This window comes from Fukomys damarensis, unplaced genomic scaffold, assembly GCF_012274545.1.
Source record: "Fukomys damarensis isolate Sample0158 unplaced genomic scaffold, DMR_v1.0_HiC HiC_scaffold_20, whole genome shotgun sequence".
Lineage (NCBI taxonomy): Eukaryota > Metazoa > Chordata > Mammalia > Rodentia > Bathyergidae > Fukomys > Fukomys damarensis.
Window position 1 is genome coordinate 43,409,448 of NW_022900932.1, and position 23,107 is coordinate 43,432,554.

The window sequence follows — 23,107 nt, forward strand, 5'->3', positions numbered from 1 at the left end:
TGTTTGAAAGTAGTCAAAACAAACATTTGTTTTAAAAAAAGACTAAACCGGTGTGTCTAATTTCATTTTCCTCCAAGACCTTCATAAAATTTATATTCATTCAAATTTAGAATGTTTTTCACTTCTCTGTCTATGGAACTGCAATAAAAATAGTGTTTATTTAAAGAATATTTTGTTACAGGAATAGCTCGATGCAAAAAACATTCTCAATCTTGATTTTTCCATACTCTATGCCCTTTTGGATCTGATGACTGAGCTCGGTGGTAGAGCATGTACTCAGGAAACCTTGGGCTCATTCTCCAGCACCATGCACACATAAAACCCAAAACAATTTTTAAAATTATTATAACTTAAGCTGGACATAGCGGTGAATACCTGTAGCAGGCAGATTTCAAGTTCGAGGCCAGTGTGGACAACTTCGTGAAACTGTCTCAAAATTTAAAAATTAAAAGAACTGGAGATTTAGCTCAACACTCTCTGGGTTTAATCCCCATATAACAAAAAAGAAAAATTTTAACTTAACAGCACATTAAGGTAAGAAGGAAACTTTCAAAACATTGGGAAGGAATAAAGGCTTTCAATTCTCCTTTCTTAAAGAAATGACACTTTCAAAACTGGGGTAGAGCCCCATGCCACACAAAGGGTGATACTTCCTCTTCCAAACTGTTCTTAGGATGTTTTGCTTGTATAAAAAGTTCTAAGTTAACTACATGTCCTTATATGTATCTGTACATACACACAAATATATAAAAAAGTCCACTGTTCTTCATTTTTGTACTATTGTAGTGATGTTTTAAAGTATTTGGTGAAATCCAGGGATGACTGAGTAGCAACTTCACTGCAATGTTTTTTGATTAGTTGATTGAAGTCTTCATTTAGAAATGACTGCCCTTGTAAAAATTTATCCTGGAAAAAAATTTTTTAAAATATGAGTTAAAAAGTTACTTATACTATAAGTAAAAGCCAAACTATGAGCAAAGCTGAGAAAAGCAATAGCTAACAACAGCAAGTAAAATACAATAATGACATGCTTGGTCAGGTCTTAGATACTGAATGAAACAGTCTCACTAATCATTGCTATTGAATTCCAACCCCAAATATATATATATCCTAATTATCGATTCTTAAACATGAATAAACTTATTATAAAACAAGTAAGTAAGCTAGTGTTAAGAGTCATTATTTAGTTTTATTTTTTCTTAAAAAAAAAAAGAAAAATATCACATACCTTCTTTTTGGAGTTTGCAAATTCAACAGGAGGATTGAATGTCATTGCTGCCATGCTGTAAGTCTCAAAAAGTTCAACTGTAGATCTACAATCACAAATATAAGAAATGTACAGATACCACAGAGAGAAAGGGGGGACACGCTGTACTCAGAAAATGAAACTAACCAATGAACCCACTTAAAATAAATCTTAAATTCCCATGTAATGTCAACATTATCCCACTAAATCCATCTTAGAGAAATCTCAGAGAGAAAGCCGAGAAGGCTTCTAGCTTAGTGTGGTCAAATCCCAACTCAACCACAGTAGAGTATGGCAACAAACTGTGCAGCCAGAGAACTGGAGCATGGACTTCAGGCACTGCTCAACCCTTTAGCTGTTGGTCTGGGGAAAAACGAGAGGAAATTTAAGACAGAAAATAACTCTATAAGCATGGCATGTATGTGTACTGACTTTAGGTTGTTGACATTCTCCAAAGGAGATAAACAACAGCTGTGATCAGACTCGCACTCCAACCTCCAGTTTCAAGGAAAAGAATGCTATGTATCTCCCTTCCCAAGCCTTTGGAATAAACCATTCTTCATCTTCCTCTTGAAAAGGAAAACAGGCACAAAATAAGTAAATGTTTAGGACCACTAATGAAAATATGCCAGAAGATTTGAATAGAAAAATGACAAGGAATTTTCTTTTTTTCCCTTTTTAAGAAACAAAGCTGGGGGGAGGTATAAGGGAAGGATAAGTTAAATGGCCATTATTCAATAAAGACAAAAGTTATTTTTATCCTATCCAGGAGGAAAGGGCTTTTGGAAAATTTCACAGTTCAATCTCATTTAGAGGGAGAAGCAATTAACTGTACTGCCATGTAAAAAACACAGGCCAGTCATCAAATTTAGTATTTCAAGAAAAGCTGAAAATACGAACATTATGTGATTCTTCCAATACTTAAAACATAGCAATTAATTCAATTTTTACTCAGACTCCAAAAAGGGCAGAATTATCAGTTTGGCCCATAGGTCAATTCTGATCCCTGAATTAAAGAAATCAGCAGACTGCTTTCAAGAGAAATACACAGCAAACAGCAAAATATTAATCCTCAGTTTGGGAACATTTCAAGATACAATGGTCTGAATTTGTCCTCTCCAAAATTCAGGTACTGAAACTTAATGACCAATGTGACAGTATTAAAGAGACAAAGAGGGTGGATGTTGTTTTGTTTGCGGTAACGGAGATTGGACCCAAGGCCTTTGTACTAAATAAATTCCCTGCCTTTTTTTTTTTTTTTAATGTATTATTTTGAAACAAGGTCTCATTAGCTTACCCAGGCTGGGCTTGAACTGAAAAGTCTTAGCTTCCCAGAGTGCCAGGAAACAGGCGTGCACTATTAGGCCCGGCTTCAACCTACTCACACACTTCAACCTACTACTCACCCTCCCACACACATACAGTATATTCATGCATGGTACTGGGGATGGAATTCAGGGCCTTTACACTGATCTACATGCCCAGCCTGTGTGTAATTTTGAGACAGGGTCTCGCTAAGTCCCTAAATTGCCAGGACTGGGATCAAACTTGTGTCCCCCTGCCTCAGCCTCCCAACGGTGCTGCACCACAAACATACATACATATAAACATACATAAACACACACACACAACTAAAGAAAGAAGGAAATGCTAAATAATACCTTCGGCTCAACTCTGGTTTGAGTGCTTCAGAACCTTCAGAAGGTGCTCCAGCAATCAGATGAGCTGCAAATTTTTGCACTACGGGATGATAATGTCTCTGAAGCAGAAAGAAGACAACCATGTTTTGCACAGGTCAGTACCTGAATATTATCTTTGTTTAAAGAATTAAAATATTTAATACTGATGATCAAATTACCAGTTATACAGTCTTGCTTTTACAGTATGAAAAAGGAAATTCAAAAAGCAATCTCCTTCTGAGTGAGAAGTTAGTTTACAAAGGTTATCTGATATTCTTATTTTGTATAAGGCTTATTGCATTGCTGTCCACACTGCAGGATCATGGATACCGAGCGTAGAACATGGGTAAAACCACCTGATGAAGTCTCCTTGGAAAGAGTACAATACAGATATGTCTAATAGCAAATATTTTTATGCTCTAGTGTTATGCAAATATTTCAATAACTCTTCCATAACTTGAATCCACAAAACTCTCACAACTTTTTGCTGCTTTAGGAAATGCCTTTTTTTGTTGTTGTTTTTTGGGTTTTTTTGTTTTTTTTTTTTTTTTTTTTTTTGGTTTTTTTTTTTTTTTTTTTTTTTTTGGTACCGGGGATCGATCTCAGGACCTTGAGCTGGTGAGGCAGGTAGCAGAGCCACTGAGTTAAATCCCTGGCCCTAGAAAATGTCTTTAACAGCTTCAAGAATAGAATAGTAACAGCAACACAAATATAGCAGTATTAAAATAAGAATTCTAAAAAAAAGGTGTCTTCAAAGCAAAATATTTAATTACTACGTCAGCAGTATTTGGTAGAAAAAGCCCCTCTCACCCGCAGTGCATGCAGTTCCCACAGGGCAGTGCTCTGAGCATTGCAGTATTCAGGTTCATCCAGCTCAGGCAGAAAAACCCCACTTCCCTGAGAGTCGTTGTCAAGCAACAGATCTGTTTTCGGGAAAGTCTGCGAGAATGTCACATACAAAAGAATTAATAGTGTTAAATGACAACTGTATTGGTTTGTACTTGGACTTCATTTAAATTTGTGGCTGTACATGAGTTATAAATATATGGTCTTTTATTTAGCTTTAATGAGAAAATTTAAGTTTATAGCATAAAAGACAAAAATGACAAAAAGTGTTTTGTTTTGCAAAAGAAAATAGAATATTCATTCTACCCTCCACTCTCAATTTTCAGAAATCTTTCTTATAGAAATACTTCCATCAGATACATGTCTAAAACTACTCACTTTGACATCATTTGTAAGAGCAACAATGATGGTCACCTGTATCTACCAAGAGAACCACAAGGAAGCAGAAAACACAAACTACCTAAATTTGAATCCCACTTGAGTACTATTCATTAGCACTTTAGGTAAGTTTCTCTCTCTGGACCTGTTTTTTTTTGTTTTGTTTTGTTTTGTTTTTTTTTTGGTACCAGGGATCAAACTCCGGCCCTTGCGCTTCCAAGGCAGGCTCCAGAACCACTGAGCTAGATCCCCAGCCCTCTCTGGACCTGTTTTCCATCAATAAAATGGAAACAGTAAGAACAGCTACCTCAATTATAAAATTTAATTTAACTTAATTAAAATATAATCTTTGGGGCTGGGAATTTAGCTCAGCGGTTCGGTGGCCTGCCTTGCAAGCACAAGGACCCCAGTTCAATCCCCGGTACCAAAATAAATAAATAAATAAATAATCTTTGTTAAAGCATTTAACAAAGCATTACCACAGTGGAATAGCTAAGTACTTCATGTTTGTTAAACAATTAACTAAATAAACCCTCATCATGAAAAGATAAAAAGGGGGCCAGGAATTTAGCTCAGTGGTTCCTCCACCTGCCTCACAAGCACAAGGACTGGAGTTCAATCCCTGATACAAAAAAAAAGAAAGAAAGAAAGAAAAAGATAAATAGGAGTATTAGTACCGACACAAAAATGTAACTTCTATTTCTTCTAAGATGCATGTGTTTACATATGAATAAAACCTACAGGAAGGATACCCACTAAATGGTAACAATAGTTACCTCTGGGGAACATCAATGGAATTAAAATGCTTCTCCCTTTGTAATTTTATGGAATTTCCTCACCACCTGATTCTGTTACAAATTACTTTGTTTTATCGTTATAAAGAGATGGGTTCTCAGCCACCCATGGTAGTGCACACCTGTGATCCCAGCACCCTGGGAAGCTAAGACAGGAGGATTATGCATTTGAGCCTAACCTGGGCAATTTAGCAACTTGGTGATAAAAATAAAAAGGGCTAGATATATAGTTCAGTGTGAAGACCCTGAGTTCAACCCTCAGTACTGCAATAAATCAAGTGAGTTGGGTTCTCATTGTGTTGCCCAGATTGGGCTCAAGTCCCCTAGGCTCAAATAAATGGTCCTCCTGCCTTTCCTCCCAAGTAGCTGGAACTTTTAAGTACGTGCCATTGCACCCCACAATGAATTACTTTTACAACTGAAATGATAATATAGGAAGTACAACACAAATCAAACAAAATGGCACTGCACTGTAAGAACTAAGCTCTCTTCATTTACTACTTACATGCATCAGTGTTCTAATAGTTGCTAAAATGCCAATGCTTGAATTTGGAAGAACCTGAAGAGCAAGGGTACAAAGGCGTTTGATGAAGGCAAGGGCTCGCTGCTGAGAGACTTGCTTTCTGCGCTTGGTGAGCATGACGTCAAGACACTGCAGTACAATCTCAACACTTTCGTTGGTAGCACCTAAAACAACCAAAATATTCTTCAGGGCTTTTCATTGTGCAACTTCACTAAACTTCAGAAGAAAAGATGAACTGTTGTACCTGTCAAAAGCCATTTCTCTAACCAATAAGCAGCACTAAGAAATGCAGAAGGCAGTATTTACTACATCTTCTGCCACTTTTCTCTCAAATGTGTGAAACTGACAGGCCAGCATTTTACGTACCAGTTCTTATTTTTCACTGACTATAATTATGTTCGTAACATATTCACAATAGATAAATATGTGTTAAAGAAACATTGTCTAAACATACATACTATGGGGAGAGGAGTGGGATGAACAAAAAAATAAGGTGTGTTGTATATAAGCACCAACTCCTCACAAGGAATATAACTATTATGGACTGCAAACATGTTCCAATAAAAATAAATAAAGAGCATACACACCTGCGTGCAATTTGAACAGTGTTTTGTAGAGATGTGTATAGAATTTCATCGGATCAATATTTAAAGCATCACCTTTGAAATGATAACAAATGCAAATTAGATATATTACAGCCTCCAAAGAGTAAGTAAAGATAAAGGTAAGAAAAAAACCTTACCTTGCCCAGAAAGAATATGAAAAGCAGTCTGTACACAGTGAAGGCTTTCTTGATCGCTTAGGTCCTTGAAAAGAAAAGATATTAAGAATGATAATTAGGGCTGGGAAGAAGCTCACCGGTAAGGAGCTTGCCTAGTATGCATAAGGCCCAAGGTTCAATCCCAGTACCACAAAAAAGAAAGAAAAATGATAATCATCATTATATCTTTTAAAAGTAGTTCATTAATACAATAAGAGTTACTTACACCAGATTCAATGAGAGTATGAAGAACTACTAATAAATCATCAAAAAATTCCACATTTATTAGGTGAGCAAACCTAGAATCAAACAAACCTTAGTTAATTTAAAAATAGAATCAATCAGGTAAAAGTGAAGCTTCACTTTTTATTTTGTTAAAAACAAACACCCCTAAGGAAATTTTACTAAGTTTAGCAGTATTCTAAGTCATAAAAGAGGTAGCAGAACCAGCTTCTAGGAAAACAGTGGGAAGAGAGAAAGGAGAATCTGCTATAATATACACTTGGAAGTGAAGGTACAGCTCTGGAGCAGAATGTGTACTTAGCACTCACAAGGCCCTGTGTTCAGTCCTGAACACCAATAAAGGAAAATATGGACCCTATGACAGCTTTAAAGATAAAACGAGACCTGGTATCCAGTTCAAGCTATGCTACTGATTATCTATATGAAAACTAGATGAGTCACTCAAATGTCCTGAACCACTATGTATATCTACAAAGAACTGAGGCCATCAATGGGATTAAACAATCCTACAAGCTACTAAGTGTGGGACTATTCTGTTCCCTGTAAAATGTTAGGCATCAAAGTAGGTTAAAGTTCGGGTACTCCTACTACTTAAGAGTTCTGATGCTATGTAAATGTTTAACAAAGAACAGCAGCAGAAATAATATCCTTAGAAGTGATTTAAAAAAAAAAGCCAGGCGTGGTGATGCACGCCTGTAATCCCAGCACTCGGGAGGCTGAGGCAGGAGGATCGCTGTGAGTTTGAAACCAGCCTGAGCTACACAGTGAGTTCCAGGTAAATATCAACTACATAGTGAGGCCCTGTCTCAAAAAAAAGAAGTGATTTATTACACACATATTGGTACCAATTTTGTAAGAAGCAATTTGGCATTATTTATCAAAATTTAAAACAAGAGTATCTTTTGATCTGACTATACATGCACACAAGTACATGAAGATACAGTATATCAATCAGCATTTCTAAGTGTAATGTAATATGGGGTATAGCCTAGTAAGCCTTCATAGCCATAAAATGGAGTATCACAAACTTAAAAAAACAAGTAACCTTTATGGGCTAACCTGGAAACCTAGAGTCACTGTTTATCATAAAAAGGCAAGTTATAAGACACAGCATGATTCTCTTTACGTTAAAAAACAAAAGCCAGTAAACAGACAATGCATACATTTATAGGAGGAAATTATTTTAAATTTTATATTTTTCTGCATCATTATTTAAATGAGCACGTATTTTTAAATGTTTTTAAATAAAGGAATTGTTCACTAAAAAAAAAGGGGAGGGCAAACAGCAGGGCCCACCCAGGTATTTAGCTCAGTGGCACTGCGCCTGCCTTGCATGCAAAAGGTCCTGAGTTCGATCCCTGGTACAAAAGCAGGGGTGTGGGGAACAGCAGGTCTTATGTAATATAGGAATAATCCCTTCTAATCAGTCTTTTTTGGAAGTTTTCAGTTGCAACCTTATAAAGATATGCATTCCACAACTAAACAGCTCCAATCATTAGAAAGAAATATTTTGCCTATTCTATATCTTCTAGCCATTCATCCTACCTTTTACTCTTATTTCTAAAGCTGTGCTTTCCCACAATGGTAGTCCAACTGAGATGTATATAAGTATATAATACACACCAGTATTCAAAAAACAGGTACCAAGTATCTCACTAATGTTTACTACTGATTGCATTTATTTTTTCCATTAAGCTTATTGGTACATTATAGGTAAATAATACAGTTACATTCATCATTGGGATCTTGTACCTTTACATGATGTATATTGGTTCTTATTACTGATTGTATTTTAAAACTGTATTTTAGGTAAATAAAATTCAATCAAATATACTAAAATTAATTTCACCTGTTTTTAACTGTTTAATGTGGCTAACAGAAAGTTTTAATTTCCATGTGTAGTTCACGTTATATTTCTATTAAATAGCAATATTCTACAGGATACTACCTTAAATTTAATTATGAAAAGCTATCTTGACAGTCATTAATTCACTTTCCCCAACAGTCATTAGTGTTGATAGAAAACATGAAAAGATCGATTTTAACAGGAACAGATTATACAGGACTAGAGAAATGACAAGCAAGCCAAGTTTGTGCATGATCAACCCAAACTGTGGTGGTAAATAACTGACCAAATAATGCAAATAAGAAGCAAGAAGTGAGAAATGAACCTTAAGGACACCTAGAATTTACTAAGCAGAAGGAAAGAGTGAAAGGGACTTTTTAAAATGAAAGGTTTGAGGTGAGAAAACCAAAAGCCCTTCTTATAGTTTCAAGGAAAGACTGGGGACAAATAAAAAAGGACTGTAGACTGAGTACAATGGGACATCATTAGAGAATCCTGTTTAAAATTAATCTTTACTTTGATCTTATCCCTTTAAAAAAAAATCTGAAAGATTTCAACCTACACAGCCCTTACTTGGCAAGACCTTCTAAAACTGCTGGCAGGAGAGGCGACCTCTGAGCCTTCTTCAATATTCTGAAGTAGGTCACAAACACAATATTCAAAGTCTCCGTGTGCTGGTAGAGGAAACAGACAAAAATTACTGTACGATAATCTGGTATGCTTTCTGTGGGTTGAATTATGACTTTCAATGCTAAATCTTATTTCCTTCCCATCCCTTGCCACAATTCAATCTTCAGAATTTTTTTTTTTTTTTTTTGGTACCGGGTATCGAATTCAGGCTCTTGCACTTGCAAGGCAGGCGGCGGAACCATTGAGCTAAATCCCCAGCCAATCTTTAGAATTTTAACCAAACAGAATGAAGATATGTATCTTGTGATTATTTAAAACTAGCAGAGATCACATATCAGTTTCTTGTACATCATAAAATCACCTAAGTTTCATGAAAAACAATTAAAATTATATGCCCACAAGCTGAAATAATAAATTTGTTAGAATCATTTGACATTTTGAAAGCATAACAGAATGCGAATCTGCCTACCAGTTTAAGTTTTTTCTCAGTACTCTCTGAAGCTTCTGCCTCTCGAAGCTCTCGCTCTAGTTTTTCTTCTGCTTTTTTCCACTGAAAAAACAAAAAAACAGTTAAGTATATACCACTAAGTGAAAAAAGAAGAGGGACAATGTCAACATTAAAAAAGCATGTAATAAGACTATACAGTCTATGAATGTAAATGTAAACACAAGCAAAAGTAAAAAAACATGGATTAGACATACACAAAACAGATTTATAAAGGTGTTTGCCTTCTAGGAAGAAAGCAGAACAAGGCAGACAGTAAAACAAAGGGTGATTCCAACTCTCTCCTCGATGGTTTCCTTCTTTTCAAGGAAAAAAAAAAGTAAAACTATTAACATTTGCTCATTCTTTTTTATTTTTATTACTACATGCTTGCAGTATATAATTATTACATTCACTGTGAGAAACTAGTACATGTATATAACACATCTTAATTCTTATGTCCCATGCTCATTCTGAACGAGATATGCTATCATTTTCTATAATTTCAATTAAATTTAAGAAAAGTAGCCAGGTGTGGTGGCAAATGCCTGTAATCCCAGCACTCGGTAGACTGAGGTAGGAGGATCGCTGTGAGTTTGAGACCAGCCTGGGCTACATAGTGAGTTCCAGGTCAGACTCAACTACATAGTGAGACCCTGTCTCAAAAAGAGAAAAAAAGAAACAAAAGTACTGAGCCCCAAAATAATTCCTAATGTTCAATAATCCATACATAATAGGTATCAACTACACATCCCTTACAATGGCTATGTTGACCCATCAACAATTCTTCTCAATTACATTTATTTATTTGTTGTTTTGTTTTTGCTTTGAGACAGGGTCTCACTATGTAGTTGAGACTGACCTGGAACTCACTGTGTAGCCCAGGCTGGTCCTCAACTCACAGCGATCCTCCCGCCTCAGCCTCCCAAGTGCTGGGATTACAGGCGTGCACCACCACGCCCAGCTCAATAACATTTATATGTAAATATATAGTAATATAAAAAATTCACTTTTTTTTTCTACTTCCTAATTCTGAAAGAGCAGAAAACAATGGTTATTAAACGCCCTGCAGTATGGGAGAGCACACCTAGGAAGTTTCCTCCCCTCTAGAGAAATTGATAAAGAGGTGACATGTTTTTATTGGGTCTTTGTCACCACCCTGCATCCCCCACAACAGCTATATATGTACTGGACCCAACTTATTTTAAGTATTTATGTTATCCCAATATATTTATCTTCATTTGTTTCTAATTACTAGTTTTATTTTGATATTTCTATCATGCTTTCATAATTCCTTAGACCAATTCAAAGATCGACATCCCCAAAAATTATTTTTATTTTTATAATCAATTTAATAACCCTAACAGTTTACAAATATTTTGAGGTGATAATAGTGATGGTAATATTAATAAAAACTATTGTTTATAAAGCTTGTTCAATGTTATAAATATCAAGTGCTTTACATAAATGCAAATAACTCTGTAAGGTATTATTAGCCCTATTTCTTTTAAAAAAAAAATTTCCAAAGTCTCAGTAAATAACAAAGGGCTGTAATTTCAACCCAAAATTAACAAGGGGCTGGAATTCTAACCAATCAAAAAACATGACTGAATTAAAAGAAACTTACTTTGCTCTTATGTTCACATAAATATAGCCTTTCCTTTGCATCAAGGAAAAAAACTGTTTATCACAACAATTCTACACTGATCTAAAAAGCCAAAGGATAAAAGCCCACATAGCAAAAACATATTTTTGCTCATTATTCTCTTTGCCAACATGTGCACACACACACACACACACACACACACACACACACACACAATTATATCAAATATCCACTTTTTTCTACTTCCTACCGCTGGAAGGAAGCATCAGGACTATGTCAAATCACACTGATTTACAAAAACATTTATTTGCAGCAAATGGGAAAAAGAAAACTCTCTAAATACAAAATTTCAAAAAAAAAAAAAATTTCTTTTGAGACAGAATTACCATGTTGCCCATAATGTTCCAGAACTCTTGGGCTCAAATGATCTTGCCTCAACCTCCTACATAGTGTAGAATACAAACATGCACTTATACACCTGTCTCCTAGATTTCAACTTTTATTCTTGCGTTTTAACTATGACTTACTTCTGTCTAGACTATGATTTTAATGTAAGAAAAGATAAAACAACATATTTAAATGAAACAAAAAAGGAAATAATCAAACCTTTCTCTGCATTCTTGATAGAGTTTTTCTCTTTTCCTTAAAAGTCATGAACTTTTTTGGTTTATTAATGTCCTCTGTGTCTTTTTTCACTTCTACTTCTTTGATTCTTAGGCACAAGAATGTTTTTAACATCTAATATTGAAAAAAATCAAGAAAATGCAATTTATTTACATTGACTTCAAAAACTTCATACAGAAAAGTAAGCATTTAACGATGTTATTTCCTTCATTCATGTAAAAGACTAAAACATCTTTTATCACATTTTACACAAAGTTCTACTATCTTTTTTTGCTAATTATATTCAATCATTTGTGTCTATGAAACGCCATCAGTATTCAACTAAATGTACAAACTGCTGTTTAATGAGTATAAGGAGGAAAGAATATGTTACTTGCACTGGCAGCTGAGATTACAAAGAATAAACAGGATACAAAAATGTTTGGAATAGTATGGAAGGAGGTATAAGTTGTTTCTAAATTAGCTTTAATCTACCAAATTTGGTTCAGTTTTTCAATTTAAATGCTGGTCTTCATTTGTTTCTCAAATAAAACACGAGCATAAATATTACTACTAATTTAGAGATAATTTATTTTAGTTTAAATCAGTAGTTCCCCAACTTTAGCAAGTATCAGAATTACCTGAAAGACGTGTTATAATACAAACTGCTGGGCCCCATCCTCAAACTTTCTTATTCAGGAGGTCTGCAGTAGAACCCCCAGAGTTTGTATTTCCAAATCCCAGCTCCTGCTGCTCCAAGGACCAAAATAGGAACTACTGCCTTAAGCCATTCAAAAACTACTTCAGAAATTGAGAAGATCGCAGTGAAGAGCTCTATGAGATTTGGCATCCTGACATTGGAATACAGTGGCACATGGAGAAGGAAAGTGGGTCCCCAGGACTCAGAAAGGATCTGAAACAAGAACTGAAGTCCATGGGGAGAGTAAAGACAGAGACTTCAATGAAGAAGAGGGTGATAATAAGCAGTGCTCTCTCCCAGAGCCTAGAATCAGTGGAGGAATAGCAGGTCAAACCTGCAGGTAAATGACTACTTGCAACCCTAGAGGCCTCCAAAAGAAACACAACAGTGGAACAGAGCTTTGGTTCCAGTGGACTGCAGTGGCTGGTGAGTTATCCAGGTGCAGACTCACCCAGGAGAGGATGACTGACCAGTAGCCCTCTTGGAGAGGGGCCAACTGAGCTCAGAATTTGTTCTTGGTGTCTTGGTGGGAGCTGAGTTCAAGTCAGCAGGAGGCCAGGGAGTGGAGGTCAATCAGGCAGCAGGCACATGGACTATTGCAGACTCAAAAGAATCTGGTTTCAGACTCATAGCTAGAAACCAGCCTGAACTTCAGGGAAACTAAAGGGGCAAGTCGACTGGGATGAACTACTGTCCCACTCTGAAGCTGCAGCTGTCTTGCTGGGATTAATAAACTCAACTCTGGACTCTGCCCACTCTGCCTGCCAGTGACAGTTGAGACACACCTTGAATTGGACCTTTTTTCTTCTTCTTCCATCTTCGTCATCTTCTTTATTTTTGTTTTGTGTTGTTTTGTTTGTTTGAGACAGGGTCTCACTGTGTAGTTGAGACTAACCTGGAACTCACTATGTAGCCCAGGCTGGTCTCGAATTCACAGCGATCCTCCTGCCTCAGCCTCCCAAGTGCTGGGATTACAGGCGTGCGCCACCACGTCTGGCCATCTTCTTTCTTTTTTAACCTCCTTTCTGGTTCTTGCTTTGTTTTTTCTTGACTGTCTGAAATGGTTTCTAGTTTTTTGTTATTGTTGTTCTGTTCTTGTTTTTATTTCCTCCTTTTATTTCCCCTGTTCTCTTCACCAGTTCCTTAAAGTTTGTCCTCGAGCCTTGCTTCTGATTTCTTCCTCTTCTATTTCTGCCCCCCCTTGACCCTTTTTAAATCTTCTCCCCTAACAGTAAGATCACCATATTAAGGGTTCATCTACTGCATACAATTTTCAGAATTGTTCTAGATTTTTTTTAGATAACCACAAACCTAGGTCATATAGTTAAAGGTAGCAAATTAATAGTTACCACAGTTTGTCATTTTCTAGGCTATGCTTGATGCTATTGTTATTGTTGATTGTACTACGGTAGCCAAGGTAACATAATTGTGCTAATCAGTTATTCCTCCTGGTATAACAAGACTGAGACTGCCTTGGAGTCTTAGGAAAAAACAAAACAAACAAACAAAAACTATAGGCCAGTGTCAAAGAACCGGCAGCTGGGTCTGATAGGCAGAAACTTCTTATCCTTAAATTGAAGAGGTAGGACCATGGAACAGACTGAAAACCCAAAAGCCAGCTACATCTGGAAGAAACTTCTGAGAAGTAGTCATTTCCTAAGTGTTCTGAATATTAGCAACAAAGCTTCTCACCATAAGCAATTTATAAGCATTAACCCAGGAATTAAACTTTAAAAAATGAAAGAAAATGAGAAGACATTTAAGTGAGATGTAATACCCCTCCCCCAGACCTCTACCTCATCAAAGGCAAAACCAGGGGACAATGAGGTGCAACAAAAGCCACCCATCTGGATTCTCTGAAAGAGTAACATTGGAAGTAACAAAGCAGGTGAACAAGACTCCAGAAATAATTTCTCAGATAATTACAGAGATGGTGAACAGAATGAAAGACATGTGTAGTGACTCTAAAGCAGATACACATAAAAAACAATGGAAGCCATGAAAACCCAGCATAGAAAAGAAACAGAATCCATTAAAAAGATTCAAACACCTTGCAAGCACAAGGACCCGAGGTAAATCCCCAGTACCAAAAATAAATAAATGATTCAAACAGATATCCAGAAGATTAAAAATTCCATTGACAAAGTACATGCAAGCAGAATAAGCCAATGTGAGGACAGAATATCAGACATAGCAAACAGGATTGCAGTTAGCAATCATGAAAAGGGAGATTCTTAAAAATAGCAAGGGACCACAGGAAATCAAACCAGTATCTGCTGAATGATTCAAAGAAGAATAACATAAGACTGACTGCTGTCAATGAAAATACATGATAGCACAAATGACATAAAAAAACTGTTCGTAGAAGTAATGGCAGAAAACATCCTACATGAGGAAAAGGATAAGTGAGGTATCAGAACTCCAATTAGTCCTGATCAAAACAAACAAAAACAAACAAACAAAAAAACAAAAACAAAAAACAAAACTTCCCAGGGCTGGGTATTTAGATCAGTGGCACCATGCCTTCCTCCCAAGCATAAGGTCCTGCGTTTGATCCCCAGTAAGGAAAGAACAAAAATCTTCCCCAAGGCATATCATAGTCAAGATTCCAGAAATGCAACACAAGAACAAAATATTAAAAGCTACTGGAAAAAAGAAACAAATGATCTATAAAGAAAAGTCCATCAGAATCACAGCAGACTTCTCATCAAGTCAAGGAAGCTTGAAGTATTTCAAGTGCTAAAAAGAAAAAACCTTTAGCCGAGATTGCTGTACTCCACAAAACTGTCAAAACTGATTGAGAAATGATGCTTCCATGACAAAGGACATCTAATACATTCGAGACCACGAAAGAGCACTCCAAAGTGTTCTGAAGGATATTCTAAGAAAGAGACAAGGATCACAACTCCATGAACTCTTAACAGAACGAACCCAGGCAAGGCATTAAATAAATAGAAAAGAAAAAAAGAAAGCCAACAACAGGGAAATAACATCACAGAAACAAGATATAACCATCAATGTTAACAATCTCAATTCACCAATCAAGAGAAACAGACTGGCAGAATGGATCAAGAAGCAAGATTCAACAATATGCTGCATACAAGAAACATTTAATTTGAAAACAAATTAAGACTGAAAGGGGATGGAAAGTAATATTCCATGAAACAGGGTAACTATTCTATTTGCAAAGTGGATTTCAAGCCCAGACTGATTAGGAGAGACAAAGGTTATTATATCCTTGTAAAGGGAACCATCCAAGAGGAAGGGATACCAGTCATAAAAATATATGCACCAAATAGCAGTGCATCCAGCTATATAAAATAAATATCAACAGACATGAAAGTCATATAAGCATTAATACAGTTGTAATGGGGGACCTCAATACCCAACTGTCACAAATAACTCAACTAGACAAAAAAATAAAATATTAGAAGTGAACTAAATGTTTGAACAAATGGACTTAGTAAATGTCTACAGAGTGTCCCACCTCAAATCAGAATACACATTCTTCTCAGCTGCACACAGGACATACTTCAAATTAGACAACACAGAACATGTTTAAGTAAATGCAAAGGAACTGAAAATACCCCATGCAGGGCCGGGGATTTAGCTCAGTGGTTCCGGTGCCTGCCTCACAAGCACAATGACCTGAGTTCTATCCCCCATACCAAACCCCCCCCCCAAAATACCCATGCATATTATCAGTCCATAGCGCAATGAAATTGGAAACAAATGGCAAAAGAAACCACAAGAACTTCATAAGCACATGGAAATTAATGCTCAACTTCACTGGTTATTCGTGAAATGCAAATTAAAACAACACTTGAGATCCCATCTCACTCCAGAAAGAATGTTATCAAGAAATCAACCAATAACAACTGCTAAAACAGCATGGGGAAAAAAGGAACCCTTCTCCACTATTGGTGAGAGTATAGAATGGTACAACCACTGTGGAAATCAGTGTGGAGATTTCTCAAAAAACTACAACTAGAGGTTTCATTCAGCCCAGCTATTCCCCTTCTCGGCATCTTCCCAAAAGCATTAAAAGTATCATACCACAGGGCCAGAGATTCAGCTCAGTGGTTCTGCCACCTGCCTTGCAAGCCCAAGATCTTCAGTTTGATCCCCAGTACAAAAAGAAAAGTATCATACCACAACAATATATGCACATTCATGTTTATAGCAGCATAGTTTATAATAGCTAAATCTTGGAAACAGCCCAAATGCTCATCAATCGACAAATGGATAAAGAAGATGTGGTTTTTTTAATACAATGAAGTATGGCTGGGGATTTAGCTCAGAGGTTCAGAGGCCTGCCTTGCAAGCGCAAGGACCCGCGTTCAATCCTCAAAAAAAAAAAAAAAAAAAAAAAAAAAAAAAAAACAATGAACTACTATTCTGCCATAAAGAAGGACGAGCTTCAGACATTTATAGGTAAATGGATGGATGTTGAGATCATACTCTTTTTGTTGTTTTTTTGGTTCACGGGATTGATCTTGGGACCTTGCACTTGCAAAGCAGGTGGTGGAACCACTGAGCTAAATCCCAGGCCTAGAAACTATACTCTTAAGTGAATTAAATCAGACATAAATGTTTAAAGATTGCATTCTCTGGTGTGAAAAACCAAAAGTGGAAATAAGGACTAAAATGGGATATCGGAAAATGGGAAGAAATGCTCAAATGGGAAGGGGAACAAGGAGGGAGGAAGGTGAAAAGGACAAGAAAAAAGGCAAAGTAGGAAAAAATAGAAACAAAGCTTTTGTACATAGGAGGGGAGGGGGCTTGAAGGGAGGGGGAAATGGGAAAAAACAGATGGAATATATCATGTACAGGTGCAAATTCCCTACGATGAGTGTTATCATTATATGTGCCTAAAATGTACCAATAAATGTTTTGCTATAAAAGAGTTCCATAAAAAACTGATTATTTTATATACCTATCCTCACATTCCAACTACATACAAAAAAGGTGTTTAAAATACTACATTTTCTCTGGAAAAAAACATCATACTGATTTCCTGCAGTCACATCAACACTGTGGAACACAAACTTGTGAACTACAGGTTTGCATTATTTGAATGTTCTAATAGGTATCTTTGGAAGAAACCTAAGTACTCCAGGTGACACAGTTAAAAACAGAACAAATAGCAACAACCAAAGGTATAAATAAAAGTAACCTGAAGCATTCTAGGTATTAGATCCATTTTTAATATTTTGTAAGGTATTCTAGGCACTCATAAAATAACCTAACAACAACAACAAAAAAAAAAAAACCCTGTAAATTAACAGATATATTATTTAGGGGGCTGGGAACGTAGTTGTGTGGTAGAATGCCTACCAAGCACGCATGAGGCCATCGTTCAATCTCTAGCACCATTAAAAAAGAAAAAAAAAAAGATACAGTTTGATGTACAAGTCATACTATCTGGTCAAATTCTCAATGAAGATGAAATATTTTCTTACTTGAGCCTAATATTTATCATTTTAGTAGTTCCATTGAAATCATCAGCTTTAATACAAAGAAGAACTTGACGGCAAAGAAAGATTAAGAGGAAAACACAAAGCCAGGGATTTAGCTCAGTGGTTCCACTGCCTGCTTCTCAAGCACAAGGATCCCTGGTACCAAAAAAAAAAAGAGGAAAACACATAAGTAGAAAATACCACCTTAACTACCAAAACTATAGGACTAAAAATAAATTTAATAAAAAATATCATCCAGACTGGATAAAGATGTGGGTTTTTTATAAAATGGAGTACTTCTTGGTTATAAAGAACGAGAAACTAGTTACATTTATAGCTAAATTGATGAGCTTTGAGGCAATACTCTTAAGTGAAATAAATAGGACACACATGTAAATACCAAAGAGTTTCTCTGGTGTGAGAAACCAAAAGTATAAATACGGATCAAAATGCATAATTGATAATGTGAAATAGGAAGAAAAAGTCTAAAGGGGAAGGGGAAGTAGGAGGGATAGGGAAAGGAAAAAATGCGACAAAAGGGAAAAAATGGAAACAAAGTCACTGTAAATAGGAAGGGGTGGAGGGGTTGAAAGGACGGCAGGGGAATGGGGAAAAAATAAGAACTAAGATACATCATATAAAGGTACAAGTTCCCAATGATGAATGTGACTGTGTTGTATATGTAAAATGTACCAATAACCTTAATGGAAAAAAAAAAATCAGCCAAGCATGGTGGTACACATCTATAAACCCAGAACTCTGGCAGGATGAGGCAGGAGGACTGAAAGTTCAAGCACAACCTAGGAAAATAGCTAAGACCCTGTGTCAAAATTTAAAAATTTTAAAGAGTAGGAATACAGCTCAGTGAGAATGCCATGGGTTCAATCACTAGTACCACAGTAACATATATACAGTGGAACCTCAAGCTATGACCACCAGCCTGACATGGGAACAACTGGGGTTAATTAGGTTAAAGGAAGATTTATCTGCCTCTTATTATCTATGTGTACCCAGGTAAACATTCTGATCTCAGTTCTACTGCCTTGGTTACAACAAGCTCTTGGAAACAATCAAGTTCCTAAGTCAAGGGTCCACTGCATAAATGTGATCCAAATGAAGAAAACTATAAAATTTCACTTAAGAACATGTCATCCTAAATCTCAAGATAATACAGATAGTCTTAAACAGAAAAAAATCAACTCAGTAAATATTTTAAACCTCCTAACCTGATTCATCCATTAAATCAATGCTAACCAGATTCTCTGTATACAGCACTGCAGGAAAAGTAATAAAAAACTGGTTGTAAATTCTACCTGGAGTAATACACAAAAACAAATAATATTTTGAGCCAGATGTGGTGGTGCATGCCTGTAGTTCCATCTCTCAGGAGGCTGAGGCAGGATTGCCACAAGTTCAAGGCCAAACTAGGCTTTCTAGTGAGTGCAAGGCCAGCCTGAACTACACAGTAAGACTCTATCTCAAAAAATAAAATATAACATGCACTGGGGATTTAGCTCAGTGGTTCCACCGCCTGCCTTGCAAGTGCAATGACCCGACTTCAATCCTTGGTACCAAAAAAAAAACAAAAAAAACACACCAAAAAAAGGAATATTTTGGAGAAAAAGAATAGTTCATGGCTTTTATCAATTAGACTTACTTCGATCAGTATTTTCCTACTTACAATAATTAAAAACAGTATATTTGAAGGGGATTAACTGAATCAACAGAACAGAACTAAATAGAACTCAATGTGTATATGAATTCATTATACAATAGAGGCAGCATTTTAAATCAACAAAACAAGGAAAATGTTGGAATAAACACTGTTCATTTCAAATACATATGTAGTTATGTATATTAAATATCTATAGACAGATGTCAAATAAACACATTTTAAAAAGCCACAAAAATTAAAAACGCTCTGGCAAGGAAGAATCCATGAATCTTGAGACTGAGGTGCTCTATGCAGATAAAAATACAGCCTCATTTATAAAATTCAATAGCAAATTAAGCAGCAATTTACCAAAAAAAATTTGCGACCTATACAAAAAAAAAGATTTAAAATTCTTAATACATGGTCCAGTTTTATTCATTTTCTTATTCTTTTGTCCCTATGAGTAGTTTTCTTATTCTATTATCCCCAATGCCTAGCACATAGCAAATATTTATTGAAATGAATGATTTTTTTTTTTTTTTGGTACCAGGGATCGAAACCAGGCCCTTGTGCTTGCAAGGCAGGCAGCAGAACCACTAAGCCAAATTCCTGGCCTAAAATGAATGATTATTAAAACCATCACATTATTAAGGCAATTACTTAATAGAAGCTTATATAAGTACAGATAAATACAAACAGGTAAACAATTCAAATGAGCAATGAATGTATAGAAGGAATAAAAATCACTAATAAATATATACAAAGAAATATATATAGCTCTCTGCTCTCTCTGCTGTCTGTCTCTGCTGTCTCTGCACTCTACTCTCTCTCTCTGCTCCGCTCCCCTGAATAAAATCTCCAGGAGAGAGAGAGAGAGAGAGAGAGAGAAAATCTAAAAAATAAAAAAATATATATATACATATAATATATCTTGGGGCGGGGGGTTCCAGGGATCAAACTCAGGAACCCTGCACTTGTGAGGCAGGTGGTGGAACCACTGAGCTAAATCCCCGGCCCTACAATATATCTTTTCACCTACCAAACTAACAAAGATTGGATAGTAACACTGAGCATGAGTACGTAGTGAGGAATTGATACTAGTGGAACCTTAATTAGTACTTAATAGTAATTAGTAATACTAATAGAAATTTAATTAATCACTAGTGGAAATTTAATTTATAAAATTTTTTTGAAAACAATTTGTCTCTCAAGTTTTTAAATGTGATTACTGCTAATTCCAGTACAGACACTTCAGAAATTTAACTCAATATGAAAAAATATAATACCCACAATGTTCTCTTCAAAATTTTTCTGTAATAGCAAAAACCTGGAAACACCTCAGCTGTCCACTATGTAGGACATTATATATTTATATAATGGAATAATACGGCAGATATTACAAAGAATGGGATATCCCTATACAGTATGTAAATTCACAATATATAAAATGAAAATTGCTTTGAACAGTTTTCATATTATAGGCCCATCTTTTATTTTAAGACATACTCAAGCAAGGGTTTGCACAGAAAAACACCTATAAGTACATATAGACAAAACTGTTAACAGTTGGGTAGTTTTACTTTTTATTTTACATACTTCTATAAAGAATAAATTCCTAAAACAACTGAAAAATAACAATTTGAAAGCACATAAAATGCAAAGTAAGAAAAGAAAGGCTTACCTCTGGCCTAACTTCATAATTTCTGCCCTTCACAAAGCCAGAAATCACTTTGATAACCCCAAGAGAAGCTTGGCCTAATTTATCTTGTTTAAAGAGTTTTTTCACTGCCTCACAACACATTTCAGATATCTGAAAAAAAAAAATGTTATACTAAACCAGTATTCTCAACCTCAGTATTACTCATATTTTGGACCAGATAATTCTTTCTTGTGAGAGGGCTGTTCTGTGCATTATAGCATGTTAAAAAGCCTCCCTGAAGGGCTGGAGCGGTTGAAGGGAGGACAGAGGAATGGGGAAAAAATAAGAACCAAGATACATAATGTAAAGGTACAAGTTCCAAACAATGAATGTAAATGTACCGTATACTTAAAATGTACCAACGAAAGAATTTAAGAAAAAAAAAAAGCCTCCCTGGACTGTACCTCTGAACACATTAGTAACACTCCTCCTACCACCACCACCACCACCACAGTCATGACCATCAAAAATGTCTGCAGATGCTGCCTAACACTCCTAGGGGGCAAAACTGCCCCATGTTGAGAAATACTCCATTCAACTGATATTCAAGTAATTTTGATAAAGACAGAGTGTTTAATAAGTTGATGTAGGGCTGGGGATTTAGCTCAGTGGTTCTGGCGCCTCCCTTGCAAGCTTAAGGACCTGAGTTCGATCCCCAGTGCCTAAATAAATAAATAAATAAATAAATTGATGTATTTTACCAATAAATTAATCCCAAAATAAATAAATTTCAAAAGAATAGGGGAGCAGGAATCACATGGTCTATAAATTTGTGATGCGTAAGAGTAGTCATTTAAAGCAACCTACTGGGCTGGGGATTTAGCTCAGTGGTTCCGCCGCCTGCCTTGCAAGCACAAGGACCCAAGCTTGATCCACGGCAACAAAAAAATAAAAAATAAAAATAAATAAGTAAATAAAGCAACCTACTGATTTTGACATATCATTCATGAGAGGGACAATCAATACGATGATGTTGTTGTGAAAATTAAAATGAGGCAGAGCAACCAACAGCTCACATAGACTCTTCACAGCCACTTCAGCCAGGCCTTTGTATGCCTTTAAGGAAACTACATTACTTTTCTTCAGCTTTCTTTGCTTCCAGTCTATTAAAAGATACATGTAATTAATCATCAGCCAATATTTAAGCTGATTAGCTTTCTCTTTACAAGAAATTTCACAATTTAAAAGCTAGAAGAAGAAAATAAAAAGGAGGAAAGAAAGATTTGAGGGTCTTATTTGCTTAGAAATCAGAGGCTACTGGACATGTGAAATGTTCATATATGTTTATATGTAAACTACACAGTGGATTTTAAAATTAGGACCAAATAAAAGAAAACTTTTAAATCGCACTAATTTTTAAAATAGATTACATGTTTACATGATAATTTGGGTACATATATAATTTACTATTAATTTCATTACTTTTTAATTGTTAGTGTGGCCTCATTTTTTAAGAATGACATGTGTGGCTGGCTCATCTTATGTTTTCAATGGACAAAGTCTATATATACAAAGCTGCTAGGCCGTATCCTTGAAAAAACAAAGGCTAGTAAGTAAATTCCAGGCGAGACATCAAAATACAAAAGCCATATCCATCTCACTCACACTACTCCACTGTCCTCCTTCACTTTCACACCTTCATGGGGCCAACAGGATTCAGTAGTTTTGCTCCAGCTGACAGTTAAATGGGTGATCCTTAGGCCTTAACACTCAGCAGAGAAGCCAATGAAAGCACCTGCCCTAAGTGACTAACTCTCTTCTCCATTCACACTCCAATCTTTCCTAAGCCCTTTCTTTACCAAAGAAACCGAAAAAGGTTTGATAGAAGAGTTTATTCTCTTGAATAACTAATTCTTGAGTTCATTTTCAGGACAGTTGCATACATGTTAAGGTATCTTTTGCCTCTGACTACCGTTTTTAAATCTTCACAAGTAGATTAAGTCCTAAGTATTCATAA

At 35.9% G+C, this 23,107-nt stretch overlaps 1 protein-coding gene across 2 annotated transcripts in view; it reads right to left on the minus strand.

Annotated features, from left to right (window-relative positions):
• Nucleotides 1-456: 456 nt before the first annotated feature.
• The window catches only part of Noc3l (NOC3 like DNA replication regulator), a 35,910-nt gene continuing 13,259 nt past the window's right edge, over nt 457-23,107 (minus strand). The window contains exons 9-21 of one of the 2 annotated variants that reach the window (XM_010632066.2): nt 22,078-22,253; nt 21,133-21,261; nt 11,642-11,773; nt 9,415-9,495; nt 8,889-8,989; nt 6,453-6,525; nt 6,209-6,272; nt 6,054-6,125; nt 5,449-5,630; nt 3,736-3,864; nt 2,908-3,005; nt 1,229-1,313; nt 457-906 (exon numbers count right to left, since the gene is read on the minus strand). In XM_010632066.2, the coding sequence (XP_010630368.1) occupies nt 778-906; nt 1,229-1,313; nt 2,908-3,005; nt 3,736-3,864; nt 5,449-5,630; nt 6,054-6,125; nt 6,209-6,272; nt 6,453-6,525; nt 8,889-8,989; nt 9,415-9,495; nt 11,642-11,773; nt 21,133-21,261; nt 22,078-22,253 (1,451 nt within the window). In that variant the 3' untranslated portion in view covers nt 457-777. The remainder of the gene's footprint in view (nt 907-1,228; nt 1,314-2,907; nt 3,006-3,735; nt 3,865-5,448; nt 5,631-6,053; nt 6,126-6,208; nt 6,273-6,452; nt 6,526-8,888; nt 8,990-9,414; nt 9,496-11,641; nt 11,774-21,132; nt 21,262-22,077; nt 22,254-23,107) is intronic. The other variant, XM_010632067.2, reaches the window with a different exon arrangement.